Source organism: Drosophila guanche, unplaced genomic scaffold (genome assembly GCF_900245975.1).
Source record: "Drosophila guanche unplaced genomic scaffold, DGUA_6, whole genome shotgun sequence".
Lineage (NCBI taxonomy): Eukaryota > Metazoa > Arthropoda > Insecta > Diptera > Drosophilidae > Drosophila > Drosophila guanche.
In genome coordinates this window covers 8899480-8919605 of record NW_022995743.1, presented here as the reverse complement: position 1 = coordinate 8919605, position 20126 = coordinate 8899480, and the positions used below count along the sequence as shown (strand labels likewise).

Here is a 20126-nt window from a genome sequence, read left to right as displayed (position 1 = left end):
CTTTTGATAAACTTGTTTTAATCTGCTCATTACGTTTTTACAGCTTATGTTTAGGGTTCTTAAACGCGTAGATATCTAATAATATAATAGTATTCACAAGGAATTGTACAAGGTTTGTGTGTGGGTGTGGCCTATGCGATTGTTTTGTTGAATTTCTTGTTGTATAAAAATACGTCACGTCGTGCGTCACACATATGTAGGTGTAAAAGTAAAAGATAAAATCTTAGGGCTCTAAACTGACGTGTTTTGAAATCTACTAATTACTAGCACAACTCTTCACTTGTTCCGTTTGCTGTGCACAAAACTCTGTAGCTTTCGCTATATTTATATACTATATATATGACATCATGTGGGGCCTACAAGTTTGGTTGCGTTAGTGGGTAGAAAGGGCTCTATGACTGACTTAATGCTACCTCTATAAAAACAAGGCGCCTCTATAATAACAAAACTGTCGCTCTGCCATAGGTGGAACTCTAATGTTAACTCTATAAGTTATGCAAGAAATGTAAGCCTAGATAATTCTAGTTTAGGAGCAAAACGCCTATGATTAAATGACTCTTTGTACAACGTGAAAAGGGGCTTTGTTTCGATGAAATATATATCCAATATCCAATGCCACGCCGGACAGCGACTGGTGGTATCACATTTAGAATCAAATTTTTATATTGAATACAGGCAAATCTTCCATTCCATTCCATCTTTTTTATCGTCACATGCAGGCAGCATCTGAACATGCTCCTGCTCCTGATCCTACTCCTGTTGCTCTTGCTGTTGTCCGTTCCGGTTAGCTCTCCATGGGACGCACCTGCTGCAGTGCCTCGGCGGCATTCGTGGTCGCTGCAGCTGCTGCTGCCGCACTGTTGCAATGCTGTTGCGGGGCATTGGAGGTGGTTGTGGTAGTCGAGTCCGTTGATAAAATGCTGCTATGGGCGATGGGATGGTTGGAGGACATGGCGGTGCCCAACACAGTGGATACCGATGTTGATGTTGCTGTTGCTACCACCGGGGCGTTTGCTGTGGTTGCTGCTGCCATCACACCACCAATCGAGCTGCCGCTCGCCGCATTGCCGCCAAGTTGAATGACTTTGTATCGCGTGTACACTCGATACGGCGTCTTGGACGTATCCTTTTGTTGCAGCGACTTGGTCTTACAGGTGGCGCCCCAGCCACTGGCATTGATCTGATCCGCCGTCTTGCCCAGCAGCCAATCGCTGCAGTTCTGCTGCAGTTGCTCGCTGACGTGCTGCTGCAGCCAATTGTTGACGTAGGCCTGATACCGGACATATTTCGCCTGCGTGACGCGGCAATGACTCTGTTGGGGAACCAAACGAGAAACGAATTACATTACAGTCTCTTCTTCTTTCGCTGATGACTCACCTTCTTGGCACGACGCACTGCATCGTACTTGAGTAGCTTGAGATTCTTGCTGGTCACAAAGCATCGGCCGTTGCTGGAATTTGTGGTGATCTCGTCGCGATCATTAAAGGCGTATTGCTCGGCCAGGCCCACCTGTGGAGCGCCAAGTCTCTCCGGCAGACGCTTGCCCCAATTATTATTGTTATTGTTGTTATTATTATTGGTGGTGGTGTTGCCGCTGCTGCTGCTGGTGGAATTGGTGGCATCAACGCCAGAGCCTGCCTCAGCAGCGTTAGTCGTGGCGGGCGCTCCTGTGGTTTCAATTCGGCTTCGCTTCTGATCAAACAACTGGCGGACTTGCTCCTCGTGCAGCTGCGACCTGCGCTTGTTGCGCAGCAGGAAACGCGCCTTGGGTGCACCTCCTCCTCGAGCATGCTGCAATGAGAACACGGACGGGCAACGTTTAGTCTAATTGTCCAAAATTATGGAAATTGCCGGCAGCAATTGAGGGGCAATGCAGCATGCTTCCACAGAGAGTTTTACAAATATTACTTGAAGCTGGAAATATATGTTTTTGTGTGTGCGTGTGAAGGTATGTATGTGTGTAGCACTACTTACAATGAGCATGACAAAACAGACGGGAGGCAAATGGATGGAGAAGGGTTTGAGAATGGAAAAACAAAGATGGAAGAAACAACATGTAGGTAGAGGGTACCAGGCCAAACAAGCCAAAGATCGACACATACACATTTACAGATTAACTTAATCACATTTACATAGTACACCAAGTAGTAATTTCAACAGAACTCAACTCGAAAGTAAACTTAATCTTAGAGCTACGTCTAATCAATTAATATGATGAGTAAGTTCTACAGTGCGACGATCACTTACCTTGCTTAAAGCTTAATTAAATTACTGAACCTGCTTCTGGCTTGGCTGCACTAAACCCACACCCTTCCCCAGATGCACCATCCCGTCCCCTTTCTTCACTTTCAACAATTTCAATTCATTAATTTATATTAGGCTGCTGCTCCATATATATTTTTCTCAATATTCACTCTCCGGTCATATCCACATTTGGTGATTGTATTCTGTATTGTTTGTTTTGATTTCATTTACAGTTATGGTATTTGCATTTGCATTCGTGGGTGTGGTGTGTGTTTTTGTTCTTAAATGCCTAGATATAAAAAATTGTTACCGAACTGCTGTTGTTTAATTTAAAATGACATTTTTGGCTGGTTACCTTCCTTTACAAAATTAGCTACTAAACTCTTACACTTAATTACATATGTACTTTGACGCTAAATGTTATTTACATTAAAAACACGGTAATAAATATTTACATATATGTTTGTGTGATGTTGTTAAGCCCTCAAATCGAGTGCTGCTCAACACTGGAACTGAAACAACTTGACACCGCAATCGTGTATCCATTTCTCACACCTCACCCTCCCTCCTCTTTAACATCTCATCTGACAACACACACCATTGCGCACACACGCACACACACATTCTGTCACCTTCACCTTTGCCAAGAAGAATCTCTTCGCGACGCGACTGACCTACTGACCTTCGATATAACACTAAGGGAGACAAACTCAAGGCATAACAAAAATTAGAAACAAATGCAAGCGCGTGCCTACGTTTATAATTATTGTTGTTATTGCTGCTGTAGTTGTTTCTACTATTTTACATTAGGTATACATACGTATGCTGGCAAAAGAGTGTACTGGCATCTATGTATACATGTATGTGTGTGGCGGGTGGGTGGTAAATGCTACAATTATTTAGGTGATAATTCGGTTTGTCATTATTATTGTTGCTTGTTATTGCTTGGACGAACGGTTCTTTACATTATTATGCATGTGTCTGTGTGGTTGGGGGTGGGGTGGTGTTTGTGGTAGTGGTAGTGGTGGGTGATGTGATGGTGTGTAATAGTGATGGGTAAAAAAGGTTGATGGTGTTACGGTTGTTTTTGCGATGTAAGTTTTGGCATTTTTGTTTTGTTCTGGTAATCAAAAAACAAATTCATTTATTACTATTTCATTTTGCAATATGACTTTTTCTTCTTCTTATTCAATGAAATTATCAAAACTATTTTGTTATTTCAAGCCTTGGAATTGACCTGGTACGAAAAAATAAATCGGAAAAAATGAGAGAAAAGAATGCGAAAAAGCATTAATTAGATTAGTGAATATTTTCTTGTTCTTCTTTTTTAATTTTTTGCATTTATTGTTTGTTTGTTTCGGTATTTTCAATCGATTGTACTTATCGATATGTATGCAAAAATGTGGGCGATTGGCAAAAGTTGGCAATTGGCATGTTGATAAACGATATCAAAACGGAATATAGTCGAAAAAGAATATATCAAATAAAAGAAACAACAACAAATAAATGTGTGCACCCGAGGCTTGCGAAACGAGAAGAGAAAAATAAGAAAAGCTTGTGCAACGGCGAAAGGCGATATATGGATGGATAGATAGATACAACAACAGATAAGAGATGTAACCAAAACTGATATATACAGAAGGTGTGGGGGTGTTGGTTGGGCTTTGTACTGTAGTCGGTCCATTAGTTTGGGTCTGGTTCTACCGGTCTAAACTATATTTGTTCAATGTATTGTATGGTATGGTATGTACAGTGAAACACAACAGAGGAGGATACGAATCGGAAAACAAAAATAGAAATTAATAAAAGAATACACAAACAACATGGTTAACCACTCTTCCAGCTCACACGCAAAGAGGCTCTGGCTTTGGCTCAAATGCTGCTGCTGCCCAGCTCCTTCTGCCCTTCTGCAACACTCACCTCGGCATTTTCATCCTCCTCCTCCGTCTTGATGTCCGCCTCTTCCACAATGTTCTCGCTGCTCAGTGCTGCACTATTCCCACTGCCACTGCCGCCGAGGCCCGGATTCGCAACTCTCTCTACGTATTTGCTGAACTTTTGGGCCTTCAGCGCCGGCTTGTCCGCCTCTTCGGGCTCCGAGTCGAGCAGCTCTATAGTAACGCGACAGTCAATTTTGTACTGCAAGAGAAGAAAATTCCGTTGCATTGTAATAATTGATGGCTTAAAGGATTGAAAGGCACTTACAATGTACACCTTGAAGCAGTTCTCCTCGTTGAACATGCTCTCCGCCTTGCGCTGGTAAGACATCTCGCGCTCGAAAATTTTGTGGGCATCGCGACAAAAGCCGCCAGTGCTGCCACGCCGCTGTTCGGTGGCATACAACTCCACGCAGTCCAATGCGGCTCGCTCAGTGACGCAGTATTGCAGCTGGCGAACGGCGTTCGACACAACCTGGCAAAAAAAAAAAAACAAATGAGATTAGCAATCGAGACGATCCTTAAGCTAGATCCACCACAACATACCTTGTCCAACGTAAAGGAAACGTAGGCGTAGATGCCAAACATTTCACGCATCGTGTCCTCGAACGTGTTCGAGTCCATGTTCCCGTCCAGAACATTCTTGAGCATATCTAGAAAGGTGGGATAGTAGTCCTCCACTTGAACCTCAGGCTTGGGCTTGAGCCGAAGTGCAGTGGCGGTGCTCTCTCGCCGATTCACCCGACAACGCTCCTCCTCGATGGCCAGCAGCCGTGCCCGCTCATACATATGATGCAGACGATCGCATAGAATCGCGTGTAGCCGCAGGAACAGATACCAGTTGTTGGAGGCAAAGAACAGCGAGTAGGATTCATCCTGAAGAGTGTTAAATAATGTATAGAGTTATAGATCCACGAGTCCCCTAGTCTGCTCTGGTTAAAACTCACCTCATGCTGGCCCTGCGCATGCTGTGGCAACAGCTTGGGGTGGGCAAAGTCAGCGTGTTGCTGCTCTTGTTTGATTTCCACTTCGCTGGGATTTAATGCTGATGTTGCTGCTTGATCTTGTCGTGGTCTGGGACTGGACACACCGCTACCTGTGCTGTTGGTGGTGGTGCTCCTGCTCCCTGCCTCATCTCGGTTAGACAGGGGTTCATCCTTTGCCTTGACCTCTGAGGCTGAGGTTGCTGCTGCTACTGCTGTTGCTGCTGCTGAGGATGTTGATGGTGTGGCATCGTCTGAAGCTGAACTCGCTGGCGTCGTCTTCGCTGTTGTTGTTGTTGTCGTCGTAGTAGAGGATGATGCTGCTGCTGTCGTCGCTGGTTTGACCTCATCAGCTTCATTATTAACGGCTGCCGCTGCCGCCGCACTGCTGCTGGTGCTTGCCGTGCTGCGTGCCGGGGAACCGCTCTCGCTGGGCGATCCCTTGGCATTTCGAGTCACCGAATCGGCTCGACTCATCGGCAAATGGTCTACGTCCATTTTGGTATTGTCATCTGCCAAAAATGGAAAGGCTATACATATGTGGACACGAATATTCGATATGCGATGTGGTTGTTTCAGTGTGTGCATTCCATTTGTGCGGTGTTAATTAATTACAGTTATCGTTTTGTTTTTTTATTTCATTACGTTACAAGAGCAGTTTGTGGGTTGCAGTTGTTGGTTGTTGGTTGTTGTTGTGGTTGTTAATATTCAAATGAAAAAGAAAACGAAAAAAATATTCACTCAATTAAAATACTATTAACGCAAATAAAATAAACAATAATCAATAATAAATGTACTTGAAATTAATGCAAAATAGAGCTTCTACCAAATAAAAATGGGCATTTCCAATAAGTCGAAAATGTATTAAATATAATACTTAAAAAGATGTAAAATTTAAAGAACGGATTGGAACATTGGAAAGAACATTGAATTAAAAATAAAAAACATAAATAGCAAACAATTTATGTTTGATTAACATATTTACATTCAAGTTAATGGAAACTATAATTAAATTACATGCCAATAGTTGAAGCTATTTATATGTCAATTACTTTTAAAACAGTTTCGGAAAATAATTAAATGGAAATCCATTTTATTGACTTTTATGCATTGGTCTCAGTAGACTTTACATCTTGGAAATTCCGATAATTATTTGGAGATGTGGGTTATATATTACTAACTACTATGGATAGTGAAATAAAGAAGTTAGTGACTCACCGTCATCCCGCTCATCATCGCTGAGTGGCTGTCGCGGCGCAAAGAACAGGTCAGGCACAAATTGTCGTATGATCTGCTTGATCTTCTGCTTCTCCAGCTTTTGTATGCCCGTCTGTCGCTTGACATGATGGATCAACAGATTGGCGGCATCGTCAAGTATGGTCTTGTCCTTGTAGGGCAGCACAAGATGCGGCCCAGACTGCTCCATGGCATCATCCTCCTGATCGTGCCGCTCATCGTACAAAGTTTCGATCTCATTGAATAGACTCTTGGAGCGCAGGGCCTTCATATCGTTGGGCTTGAAATTGATGGCCTGATGGTCCAGCGACTTGAGATAATACTTTTCGTTCTGCTCGCGCCACTGCTTGTTGAAGCCCTGCAACAAATAAAAAAAAGAAACGTTAAATAACTATCTAGCTGGAGTGCTGAGACGACCTTTTGAGACATACCTTTTGGGCATCCCGCCATTCCTCCTCCTTGACTTTCAGCCGTTTCAGGATAATGGGCACTGCCACCGAGGGGTTCTTCTTCATGCCTTGTATTATCTCCCCCGACTTGTCGCCATATATTCGATGGATGGCACGTTGGTGTATCGTCTGCGATGTGCCGCCCAGAGTATCGTCCAAATGGAATTTGGCCAACTCCTCGCTGGACATGCGCGACATCTTCTTTTGGACACCCTCCAGAACCTGAATGGTGGCACTGTTCACCTCAATGACCAGATCTAGCTCGAAACGCTCGTCCTCCGTTCTGTGAATATTCCTTTTGTTTAGAACACGTGCGCATTGGTTAATTCAAATAAACGAAAGCCAAAGAAACAGAAACAAGATGAACCAAGAAAACAAATAAACAGAGGGATAGAAGAGGTGAGGATAGGAGAGGGAGGAGAGGAAAGTGCTGGCAACACCATGAAATAGGTCCCAAAAAGAAGAGTTAAAAGAAGAAAGAAAACCAAAGCATCCACTGGATTATTTCTAGCACTTATTTCACAGGGGAGTAGAAGGGAGAGAAGGAGAGGAGAGGCCATCTGCTTACCTGTAAATCGTCTCCTCGAATTGCGTTTTGCGCGACGTCACAAATGTGGAATCCTCACTGGCCCACGTCGGAAATGAGACCCACTTGTCGTTGAGCACCTCACGACACAGGGCTGTCCGTCCGCTGCATTTCTTCGGCACTGAGGACTGCGGCAGGGCGCAATAGGAGGCGCCCAACCGCTTGCACGCCGACAGATCGACATCTTGTACATATTCTGCGGCCGTTGGATGATTGGTGCCTCGTTCCCGGTCTCGATCGTGGGAGCTACTGTTGCTGCTGCCTCCCTGCCGTTGTGTAGACGCCAGTGGCATGCCATCGATAAGTCCTCCGCCTCCTGTTGCTCCCACCTGACCCTGGCCCTGACCCGAACCAACGGGTGGACCCAGAAAGTCGGTAAACCAACGCAGGAGATCGGGAAACTTCATCAGGAAGGGTGAAACGAGTCCCAGGAGTTCCGCTTTGGACACAATTTCCTGATTGAACAGCGTCAGACAGCGCAGAAAGTTTTCATAGACCTCGGGACTGCGCAGGGCCTTTCGCACCTTATCGAAAAAGGCCGCATCCGCGATGGTGCACTTGCTGGATGCCTCCGAGAAGCTCACATCCCTGCAAAAGGGCTTGGATCGCTTGGCCGGCGGTGGTCCGCCGCCTCCGCTGCCTCCTCCGACGCTCCCATACAGGCCACCTTCCTCGACTCCGCCCTGCCGTCTGGCGGCGGCGGCGGCTGCTGCTGCAGAGTTATTCTGACCAGCATGATGGCCAGCGGTCAAGACAGCTGTCGCCGCATAACTGATGCCCGGCGAGCTGCGGTCCAGGGAATTGTCGGAAAGATGAGGCAAGGATCCAATCACCGAGGAGAGGCCATAGCTGGGCGACTTCTTGGCATTGTGGCCATGGTGCGAGAGGCTCTGGTTCTGCGAGTGTCCCCCCACATACTTCTGTACATGATGATTGTTCCGGTGCTCCTTCTCAAAGGGCACCATGACGGTGCCTCCGCCCGCTCCAGCGCGAATATTGGCGGCTCCAGCAGTCGTCCCCGCCAAATGGTGGTGGGGCACTCCAGCTCCGCGTTGGTGAGACTGCTGCTGCTGCTGTTGCAGACTAGCTGGCGACACACCATGATAGTCCTTCTCGAACAGTAGATCATTCCTTTGCGATGCAATCACATGGTTCTGCTGCTGCTGCTGCTGTTGGTGCTGATTGTTGTTGTAAGTCTTGATACTGACGCTGGTGTTCACCGCAGAAAGGTTGCCAATGGCCGCCGCATGGGCGCTGCTGTCGAGAGTCTGTGGCAGTGTGCCTCCACCACTGAGATGGAGGGGTGAGCCAATGCTGTGCGCTGGCGAGGCACTCGACATGGTAATATGTGCCCCGCCACTCAGTGTGGCGGTGGTACGCTGCTGCTGCTGCTTGCTGTGATCATTGAGGTGCACGGAGGAGGCCTTTGCCATGTACTGCCCCCCGCCCGACGACTGATGATTGGTGGCATCGGGCAGGAATTGTCCAAATTCCCGCAACAGATCCTCATCCTGGCCAAAGAGTTTGGCCACCTGCGTGTAGACCTCCTGTTCGGTGAGCATTTTCCCCTGGTTGAGGCTGCCCTCCTTCATCACCTTCTGCTCCTTCTGGTAGGCATGGAGAATCTCAAGGAATTTCTTGTACTTTGCCGGCTGGTTTTGGAAACGATTCTAAACGGGAAGAAATACACAGATTAGCCATCACCTTTCAACCACCACGTCTGCACGCTCTTTTCACTCACCTTGATCTTATTTACATAGGTTATGGCGTGATTGAATTCCACTGGCTGATTCTGTTGCCCCGTTTCGCCAAGGAGTATCGATTGATGCGCCTGCTGGATGTGATGCAGATTGTGCTGGGCACCCGCTCCACCACCAGCTACCGCACCACCGTGTGGACTTAGTTCGCTCAAGGAATTTGGAGTGGGCGGACCACCGCCAACAACAATACTGCTGGCCGCTGAAGGAGCCGCTGTCGCCGTCACCACTTGACCGGCTGTTGGCGTGATTGTGGCCCGCTCTCGATCCCGCGAGTAATTTTGTGGCATGTTGTGCGCCGACACAGAGATGCTGCCCGGCGGCTGTCCTCCAGTCACGGCCACCACCGCTGGCGCTGGCGAGCTTGTCACGCTCACATGGACATGCCCCGGGGACTGCGACTGCGGTGGTGTGGCCTGCTGCAGCGCATGAATCGTGGTCTGGGTGAGCGATGCACCGCCATGGGTCATCAGATTGACAGCGCCTGCCGATTGAATTTGTGCCACGGCTGCCGCAGCGGCAGCTGTTCCGGCCGCAACAGCCCCTCCTCCTGCGGGGACAGTCAGCGTGGTCTTTAAGTTATGGCCGGCAGTGGCCAGGGGGCTGCTGGTGCCGCCGGCTATCATGTGCACCGTCCCAGTGCTGGTGGGTGCGCCGGGGGGCGAAGGCATCGATACCACCGGCACCGAGCAGCCAAGGGCATCTGAATGGATTTCAATCTTGTAGCCTGGCGGCAGAAACATATTGAAGCCATAGATCAGCTCCGTGTGCCCCTTGAAGAGCGTCGAGACGCGCTCAATCACCCCCGGGGTGTCGATGCAGTGCGACTTGAACTCCTTCATGATGTCGAGGAAGTTGTTGTAGATCTGCGGCTGGTCCGCATACTGGTACTTCACCTGATCCAGATAGCTGAGGGCATCCTCCACCTTCAGACGTGGCGTGGCATTTCCTCCACCAGATCCCTGTCCCTGCGGTGGGGTACTACTGCCTGTGACAATATTTCCCGGCTGCTGGACAGCAGCAGAAGCTGAGGTTGGCGTCTGTGCCGTCTGAGGCAGACTGCCAGGCGTCTGATGTTGCGCCATTGATGTGAGATTGCTGACGGCACTGGCCGCGGTCTGTGTACCGCTTATTGTACGCTGTCGGATGGTGCTGCTTGCCGTTTGGGAGCTGCTCGAAACTGTCTGGGCATTGGATGGGTTAGCGGAACCTCCTACTATTCCTCCCACTGCTCCTGCACCTCCAGTGACATGAATCTGCACGGTATTTCCACCGTCCACCGATGTGCTCCCCTTGAGAGTTCCTCCAGCCTGAATTGACGCCACGCTATAGGCTGCAAGCGAAAGGAATGCGTTCAGTAACGTATGGTTCTGGGATTCTGTTTAATTTGTCTACTCACATGTCGTATACTGAAGTGTTTGTGTACCCGCGCTGCCAGTGGATACAACTACTCCTCCTGCAGCACCAGTTCCTCCTACTGTTCCCACTCCCACGCCAACAGTGGCCACCTGGGCTCCTCCTGTGCTGGTGCTGATGATGCTGCTGCTGCTGCTGGTGCTGTCAACAATTGAGCTCGTTGTTTTCAGATTCGTTGCCGTCGGCGTGGTGGACGGCAGATAGGCTATGGTCTGGGCACCACCATGCTGTGGTGTGAGGATGCGATGGTGTATGGAACTGATGCCGCTAATGGTGGCACTGTGAGCACTTGGCACCACTGTGCCAATTGTTACTCCTGTGTTTACGCCCACAGTGGCGGAGCCACCACCGCCGACACTGACGCCGGAAGTGGGTCCAACGCCAACGCCGGCGACTCCAACTCCGACACCGACGCCGACAACGCCCGGAGCTGGTGGGCCGGGACGTGTCCCGAACTGCACCTCGTCGACACGGGTGCGTTTCATCATCTTGTCGTTTCTCTGTCTGTTTGCTTGTCCTTCCTCCGTGCGGCTTTTCCCCTTTGAGGCCGTTGTGGAGTCCGATCCGGTCCCTGCCTAAGCACAGGGATGCTGGATACTGGGATGATACTGGGTGGTGTTCCCTCTCTCGCCCTCTCGCCACTCTCCTATGAGCGTATGTAGTATGCAACAAACGGTCGTGGTCGCAACTGCTTTGACTGCGGCTCTTGATCTTGAACTGCTCGTGAGTGCAACATATGTTGTCTATGCATTTGGTCGCCCGCTAGCGGCAAATGCCCTGAGGTTCTATAATTGAGAGATTGTCAGCAACGACAACAACAACAACGACGGCGACTAGGCGACGACGTTGTCTGCTGATGCTGCGGCTGTGGCTGCGACTTCTGCTGCTACTCTTTGCTTTTGCCACGTCGTGCGTGGTCTCTCCAGATCTCCAGCTATTTGTGTTTGAAGGTAAGCCCGACTCTAAGAAAAAGAATAGAAACAATTATTAAATAAGTTTTCTAAAACACGAGGAAATACTAATAGGAAATCCTCAATATTATAATTTCACACTACAACGAAATCTGCCCCAACCACAAAGCAACAAACATTTTAGTTTGTGGGCACAGCACGAAATTAGTTTGACATATAGCAAAAAAAAAAGAGAGTAGAAGAACATTTGTTCCTTTGTATTGTGTTCCGTGTTTGATAGAAAGAGCCCACCGCTGCTGGCACGAGAGGGCGGGGGGCAATAACAATACGAGTATATAGCGCAGGAGAGTTGCCAACGCTCTCTTCTTAGGCATGTATATAAGTATTTACACACAACTATACATGTACATAAAGATACGTGCAACCGGAATTGGGCGCGCGCTTTGTTATTGGTTTTAGCGGGTACAGTAAAGCCTTCCTAAGCATGCTTCTTGTGTGAGCGCATGGAAGGTGGCAAATGCCCCATGCACGACCTCAGAGCTTGCATAGAATCCACTGGAAACAAACACACACACACTTGCAGCAGAGCATATTTGAAAATATATATACATATGTATGTTACTGTCAGAAAGGAGGGAGAGGGGCTCATGGTATAGATTCTGTATCTACTACAGCTTACAAGAGCCAAATGCTGCAGCAGCAAGCCACAAATGCAAAGGTGGTGGCGGTGGTGCAGCCATATTAGCAAGAGAGAGAGAGAGAGAGAGAGAGAATATAATGAGAGAGACCGTACCAACAGGAGAGAGAGAGCGCAAATTTGTTGTTGAGGCGCAGTAGATGGCAGATTTTTTCAAAAGGTATTTTTCACCCGTTTGGGGCCAGCAACAACCCGTCATACACATGCACACACACACACATCAAGTATTTGGCGGGCATTCGTGAGAGAGGAGCTACCAAGAGAGAGCATGGTTGCGCGGCGGCGCACAGGAGAGAGAATGGAACTTCGAAGAGAGTGGTTAAGTGTAAATATAACTTGAATGAAAGTATATTTGTGCGCGGGCCTCTGCTGGCGGGAGTCAATTCAAATCGAAACCGCCTTGAGGATCATTCTAGCCCACCTAAACCCCCAATTGATTGCCTCGGCATTTGTAAACAAATATTGAAACACTGTACAGCCGCACAAAAGCTCCGAAGCTTCCCACTCTATGACAAGTCCTTTGCATTTTCGCAGGAGAAACAGAGCGCTCCCCTTTCCTTTACTTCTATATCGGACACTCTCAATTACCGTGTGGCATTTTTTGTTATTGTATTTGGATCCGCCATCATCGGCATTGCCAGTGCATACCAATCGTACATGTATGTATGTGCTGCGTGTGTCTCTGAGCGCGCATTGTGGAAGCTCTGGGCTCCAACTCAAAATTGGGGCGTTCATGGCAGCTGTAAGCGTGTATGTGTGCGCGCAACTGTGTTGCTGTGTGCTTGGGGGAGACATGTGGGCAAAATTTTCCCTCCATTTTTTTTTGTTCTTGTTCTGCTGCTCTATTACGTGCACACGAACATTATCTTATCTGTTTTGTTAAGTGTATACATAGCACAGAATACGCAGCACAAAGGAGAGGGGAAAGAAATATGCAAAAATTGTTAATCACTTATTTTCTTTGCACTGTCTGGCATCACAACAATCAAATCTTGATTCATTTTTCTTATTTATCGGACAGGGAGCCACCACCGTTATTAGTAGTTTTTAATGCACGAATTAATATTTAGATTTTTTGTGTTACTTTCTCACTCACTCTCACACACACAAACGCACACGCAAACACAGAAACGCACTCCCGCTGCTCTATTAATAAATTTCGCAAATTAAACATATGGATGTAGAGAGAAATATGTACAAAATAGCTAAGGCATATATTCTACTCGTGCTGTAGCCATAGAAGAAAGCTGTGTAAAATTGAAAGAGCCGAACAAAAATGAGAAAACGAACCAAGAACAACAAACAAGAACAAGAAAAGGCAGACGGACTGGTGTGAAGAGGAAGAGCCAAAGATGTGAATAAGAAGGAAAGGCAGAGGCAGAAGCAAAAATGATGCTCTCATTGTGTGTGGTGGCGGCGCTCCGTGGAGCTCTGGGGCCGGGGCCAGCCAGCGGGTTATATTATTCAGTGTTGGGAGCCATTTAAATGTACGAACACACTCACACACTACATGCGAATGGCGCATCAAAGCAAAGTCAAGATAAGCGCTCGAACTGAGAGGGAACGAATCAACGAACGAAAATAAAACGGCACTACGTTGAAAAAATACAGTCAGTTCATAAGCAAGCCAAAAGCAATGGTTCAAACTTGTGTATATGTGTGTTTGTTGCGTGTGTGTGAGGCTCTCCTCCGCCCATGTGTGTGTGTTCATGTGGATTGCTGTGCGCGAGTGTGAGCAGCAGCACAAACAACAACCACGTAGCAGTCGTCGACGACTTTTTGTCTGTGCGCTTTATATATGTATTGGGTTTCTCTATCCCTCTGAGTGTGTGTGCGTGTGTGTATTAAACCAATTGAAATTGACCTAACCTAAAAATGTTGTATTTTTCACAAGTTTTAGCTGCTCGCTTGCCACTACGAAAATTTGTTTGATTTCACCAAGTGCACTTGAAGGATATTTCATATTCATGGTTCTGAGGACCGCCCCACCTCCCCCGCGCCTCTTTCAACTTACATCAGCAACGGCTGGACTTCTCATTTGCTTTGGCTGTGTATATACTCGAAATATGTGCATATGCATGTGTGTGTGTGTGTGTGTGTGTGTGTGCCTTTATATTTACTATAAACTGCCTTTCGGTTGGGCTTGTTATTGGAAACTTTCACGTTTTACGCAGTATTTTGCACTTGCAACTATTTCCTACACTTTTCAACCAATTTCACCTTGTTTGTTCGCCAAAATATAGTTTTTCTGTACAATCGAGACTTGAAATATCGCTGGGGCCGTTTTAATTCCACTTTTTTTCGTCACAATGGATTGCTTTCTGTTTTCACCGCGTTTGCACTGTTTTGTTTCGTTTTAATTATTGTTTCTGTGACTTTTTACAGATATTCACACAGTTTTGGCGAGGAAACGTTTTTCGTACATCTTAACGCCGCCGCAAACATTTTCGATTGAACGGCCAGCAGTTCGTCGGAGTCAGCCTGCTGCCTGCGACGGGCAGAGAAGAGAGAGAGAGAATAGGTAGTGGCCTTTGTGTGCGTGTCTGTGCGTGAGTGTGTTGGTGCGAAGAAGCAACAAAAGAGCGCGAGAGAACTGACGACAGGCAAGGAGAGAGAGCCAGAGCGGATAGAGGGAGTGTAAATGCGCGCGCGCAGTGTTGCTTTGGAATTCATTTCGTCCCGTCTCTTCTGTTGCTGCCCATGAACACATCAAATAGGGTGGCAACGCAGCAAACCACGGACTCGGGCGCGCATTAAAAATGAGAATCGTTGCTGTTCTGTTGCTTGAGATGTGAGAGGCAATAAAAAAAGTACATAATAGATTCCCCATGTACTGGGGCACACACATATTTGGCCGCCTGGGTTCTAGACTGCAGTATCTTTCAGTGGAACCGTGTGCGAGTGGAAGGAAGTTTGCTCCATGCTCTTGCATGCTAATGGACTCTACTCTGGGGCTACAGTCTACAGTCCAGCGATTGAGGTGAAATAAATTGAGGAAAGAAAAGATCGTCGTGAGCAGCAGCAAATGAGAAAATGGCGCTTAGAATTTGGATAAGTAACAAATGTTCGGAGAGTCGAGTCAGTCGGATGACTGGGAGCTTACGTAAGTGCAAAAAGCACCAACACACATACGGTGCGAAAGAGCCGGCACGAGAGCTTGCAAAACAAGTCGGATAATACAGGGTGATCCGCACAGTAAAGCGATGCGAGGCAACAACACCATGGCAACACTACCCAGCGATACCCTGTTTCAGGTCGAGAGCGAGTAAAAGAGCGAAACGAAACCCATACATAGAAAAATGTGTATTGTGGCGACGTCGGCGTCGATACTCTTGCAGTACATAATGAAATCGACAAAACTGAAAATCAGAAACCAAACGGACTACAGAACAGGCTACAACGCCACGGTTACACTTTGCGGCGGCGGCAGTGGCGGCACATATACACCTACTACAATCCACAACCTCCACCTCGCTCACGCACACAGACGCAAGCAAAACGCACACTCGCGTACTCGTGGCCGTGTGTTTGTTTGTGTGTAGCGTAGAAAGGCAGCAAAGTGCATCTCACCATGACAATGGCGGTAGAGCCGCGGCGGATCGGATCGGATCCATCGTCGATGGCCACCATACACCATGCAGCCAGCATACTCTACTTCTCTCGTCCCCAAACAACCCAAAAAACACATGTTGGAATCTCAATTTGTGTCTGGAAGAGGCAGGCAATAAAATCTGTACACGCGAATAATCTGGCGTGGAATTGACTGCTGCTGGGGTGGTGGTGGAAATGGAAACCTTGCAATTATCGATTATTTCGCTCATTGCGCAATGCAGACCGGACGGACCCTCTAGGGAGAGCGAGAGAGTTTAAGGGAGCGAGCGCGCTCTCTGTGTCACCCTCAGCACCTGCTGTGCGGGAACGCACTGCCAGCCCCTGTCGATGGCTAATGCAAATCAAGTGCATCCAAAAGTTGGAGCAGCACGAACACGAAGAGCTCCTCCTCTCTTCTCCTCGTCGGAAAGTTCAAAGTTCACTTGCAGCTTGTGCAGCGCATGTCTATGCCCAAGCCTGCAGCCTCCCCACTCTGATGACTGCAGCTGAAAACTCCTTGGAACAAAAGGGACAACCACATTCTGTGTGCCGCCCACGCGCTAGTTTGTGGTTCCAGTGCTGCAGAAAGGTTTGTTTGCCTTTCCAGGTATTATTGATGTTCCCCACATACGTATACATATGTGCCGAAACATCAGTCTGATGCCAGGTGGTTCCGTGCTTTCTAATTATCCGTGTGCTAATTTTAGGCCTTCGAGGAAGTGTGGCCACATGTCGACGACCTGGCCGAAGCCCCTCGGCGAAACATTACCAGAAGACACGATACGACACAGCCATCTAAAGCTCCACCAACAACAACCAACATCCAGAACAACCAAAGCTGGCCGCAACAGAATTTGTATATCTGATTGGGTGCACATTTTAACAGGCTAAGAGATATGCTACTCTTCTTGTCCGTAGTGCATGTACACGTGCATGCATGCATGTCTTTAGTTTCATGTGTGGTCAGCAAATTACCGAATATTTTGGTTTGTCACTTGAGCCTTGTGGTTCCAAAGATGCTACCAAAGATAACTCTTCGAATGACCAACGAATGTTGTAATTGCAACGGCAGAAGGGAGCTGGATTATATGTAAATGTATAAAGCTGCAAACAACAATTCTTATTGGAAGAGACAGCTATTAATAATTTATTTAAAATTGTATCCATGACAATATTGGGCGCCACCGAACCCGCACAGAAAATGTTTGTATTCTAACACAATGTATGTACTTGTAATACCGTAATTTCCACCGACAAGTTCAAGATTTGTTCGCTGGCCTCTGGCAAATGCAAAGACAATGGCAAATTGCAAGCAATCGTCTACGCGCGGCAAGTGCTTCTCGCTCCAAGCTGAGAGGGCAGAGATCGCTACGAGACCACCAATCTAGGCCCAGCCAAACCAGAGACCCAGGCAGGCATTTAAAGCAAATACTGAGAGATGTAGTCTGTCCGTGTGTGAGTGCTGTGTGCGGTGGAGAGTTCAAAAAAATGAAGTGCGCCGACTGGTAACTTGTTTTTCAAGTTTCCAAACAGCCAAAAGCCCAAACCAGACTCGGACCCAGTCGAAACTTGACGCGCTTCATAAAGAAAATTGGGGGAAAACGTCTTCTCTTGTGACGGAAGCAAAGAAAGCACAACAGAATGCATTTATACGACTGTGTGTATGCCTCTCTCTCAATCAGCAGAGCAGTAAGCTTGATTCAGCGAATTATTTAATTAGAATTTACAAAAAAATCCCCAACCAACTGAAGGCTAAGCTAAGAGTGTGGATCACTTCGTAGACAGACAAACACACACACAAAAACCACATACCCAAATATATGTAGCTTATAGAAGCTGCCAACTTGCTTTTATTTGATTATTTAGCTAGACCAGTAATATTTGACTATCATTCAACCTGAGATTCTGGAATATTAATTACAATTATTAAAAAATAGAATTATTTTAAATAACATTTTCGACCAGTTGGCAGCCCACGTTTAAGTGCAACAATAACAAAAGGTGAGCGCGCGGTAAACGCTCTGCCTCTTTTACTCCCATACTAGTGCACGTTTATGTGTTTTGACTGCTGTCGAACGAGTTTGTGTGTGTGCCTGTGTCTGTTATGTGGAATTGTTGTTTCTACTTTGAACATTTTCCTTCTCTTCTTATTTGTATTTATTCGGTGGCATTGTGTTTTTTTGTCTTTTTAGTTTTATTAAATCAGAGACAATTAAAAATGACTACACACACACGTGCCAGCAGATTGCGGAACTTTAGTTTACCTATACATACAGATATTCCACGAAACGAGCAGAAAAAATGCGATAAGAAATATTTCCACAATACACACACGGCACAGGCATTATTAACTTAACAATTGTAACTGCTATTTGCTCTTCTCAGCCACAATTTATCGGTAAATCTTGCCATTGATAAAGCGAATTCCATTTTCTAACCTCAAAGCAAACACACTCTTGTGGTAGTAGAACAGAAAATGTTCCACGGTCCATGTACATCCCTCAATAAAGACTAACTAAAGCGAATGCATTATTTTTAAATAATTAATGCCGCTGCCACTGCTGTTTGCCGCCTATCGTAATCAGTTGGAGAAAAATGAGGTTAGATAGGAACTTCTTGCACCCACTCACACATACCACAAACACACAAGAACAGGCAGCTACACACGCACACAAGGGCGCGCATTTTTATATTTTTAGTTTACATACCTGAATAGATTTAAGGCTGATTTTGACACAGGTTGGGGCTCTTTTGTTTGTTTCACTCTCTTGCAATCGGCCAACGGATGTGGCTTTTTGTGTTAAACTTCTATCAACTGGATAGGTCCCCAGGGGTAGGGGGTAGGGGAAAGAAGCGCGTGAGCTTGCTACTTCTTTGCATTTGCCACAAAGATACACATGCATGTAATTTCGGCACACACACCCACACCCCCCACACGCATGCACTCCGAATCGATTTTATGCTGCCCCAAAACACCCGACTCTTTTTATATTGTATGCAACACTCGTCTCGTGCTTTACTTTGTTGTAATGGTTTTACTCATAAACTCGCGTCTACTACTTATATATAATGCATATATAAACATGTATAACATGGGTCACACGTGCCCAGAATTAACGTTTATAGAGAGGATATCTTTTCGCGCGCTGTTTTTTCCTTGAGTGCGAACTTTATGTTGACTTCACGACGATTTCTTATGTTTAATTCGTTTTTTGTGGACACAACGACCAGCTGGCTCGTCTCTGCCTGAGATTGTGTGAACAGTGATTGTGTTGATATTCCTTGATTTTGGTATTCCGCTTTCGATTACTAGCTAGCTAGCACTGTCAGCACTGATAAAATAGTTTTCTAATATAAATGGACCAATATCCTGATAGATATACTGGTCTTAAGTACATGTTTTGATTTCATTATTTATAAAATAGGGTGAAATCAAAATAGAATTTATTAAAAATACAATTTTTACAAGGTTACTACAGAATAACTACACCTTTGATACATATTAAGTACATATTTATGTAATTAGCGACAGAGACATCTGTGTAGGAACTAGGGACGTTTGTTTATACATATATCCAGTTTCTACCTGCCATTATTTGTGACATTTAAATAAAATAATATTTGAATTTGTAAAATGTAAGGTCAAAAGGTATACAAACCAATAAGAATTAGTATTTAAAATACGGCAAATTGATTCTTCAAACGGATTAAATTATTGTTTCAGTTTTAAAAGTCTTTTGCAAGCTGGTAATATCAAATATAACTAAAAAATCGAGGAAAATATTTTAAGATTCACTGCTTTGCACGTTTTAAAGGGTAGGGTTGACAAATATTTAAAAAACTACTACTAACAACAGATTTTATTCTTTATGGGTTCGGAAAAATTTCCTTCTGTGCATTTCTAACACACATCCACTTTTGTGCAAATACACAATATACCCTATATATTTTTTGAGATCCTGTTTTTAGTGACGGAACTTAAAGTATCAAAAAATATCTCATAAAACTATGAATATATTGATATTTTGTCAAAAAATATCACGCTATAAATATATTTTTTATTTTAAATAAATATCGATACAGAGATATTTTGAAAATGAAAAAGTATATTTCGGTATATTTTCGAGGCCCTGACGGTATTATTTATCGATTATTTCGCGGACACACTGACAACAATATTAGTAAAAACAATACAAATTAAATGGTTAATTTATGTATGACACTCTCTAGCTTGATCTGTACATAATGCAATTGACTATCTAACCATAGTCCAAGTAAATTGGTGCAAGCTAAAACATCAACTCGCCCCGCCTAAAAAC

The 20126-nt window shown here is 45.8% G+C and overlaps 1 protein-coding gene across 6 annotated transcripts; it reads right to left on the bottom strand.

The window, feature by feature from the left end:
* Position 1: 1 nt before the first annotated feature.
* On the bottom strand, positions 2–19007 carry LOC117588541 (paired amphipathic helix protein Sin3a). 6 transcript variants are annotated; one of them, XM_034279929.1, is made up of 12 exons: positions 18516–19007; positions 10592–11568; positions 9177–10525; positions 7418–9105; positions 6832–7144; positions 6383–6758; positions 5129–5694; positions 4728–5057; positions 4450–4656; positions 4165–4383; positions 1378–1791; positions 2–1312 (listed from the first exon to the last, which is right to left on the bottom strand). In XM_034279929.1, the coding sequence occupies exons 2-12, from the start codon at positions 11094–11096 to the stop codon at positions 785–787; spliced, it is 6495 nt and encodes a 2164-aa protein (XP_034135820.1). In that variant the 5' UTR covers positions 11097–11568; positions 18516–19007; the 3' UTR covers positions 2–784. The 6 variants fall into 6 exon arrangements, with proteins under 6 accessions (XP_034135820.1, XP_034135837.1, XP_034135829.1 ...); XM_034279946.1 differs by lacking the exon at positions 18516–19007 and adding an exon at positions 14437–14673 and having other exon boundaries at positions 5129–5676; positions 10592–11570; XM_034279938.1 differs by lacking the exon at positions 18516–19007 and adding an exon at positions 14437–14673 and having other exon boundaries at positions 6832–7132; positions 10592–11570.
* Positions 19008–20126: the final 1119 nt, after the last annotated feature.

What these genes read in the sequence shown, in the direction of transcription:
- LOC117588541 (XM_034279929.1), bottom strand. Translation starts at nt 11,096, where the DNA reads ATGATGAAACGCACCCGTGTCGACGAGGTGCAGTTCGGGACACGTCCC. An exon ending in CCTATGTAAATAAGATCAAG is followed by an intron (nt 9,106 to 9,176) that starts GTGAGTGAAAAG and finishes CTTCCCGTTTAG; the next exon opens with AATCGTTTCCAAAACCAGCC. An exon ending in TTCGAGGAGACGATTTACAG is followed by an intron (nt 7,145 to 7,417) that starts GTAAGCAGATGG and finishes TCTAAACAAAAG; the next exon opens with GAATATTCACAGAACGGAGG.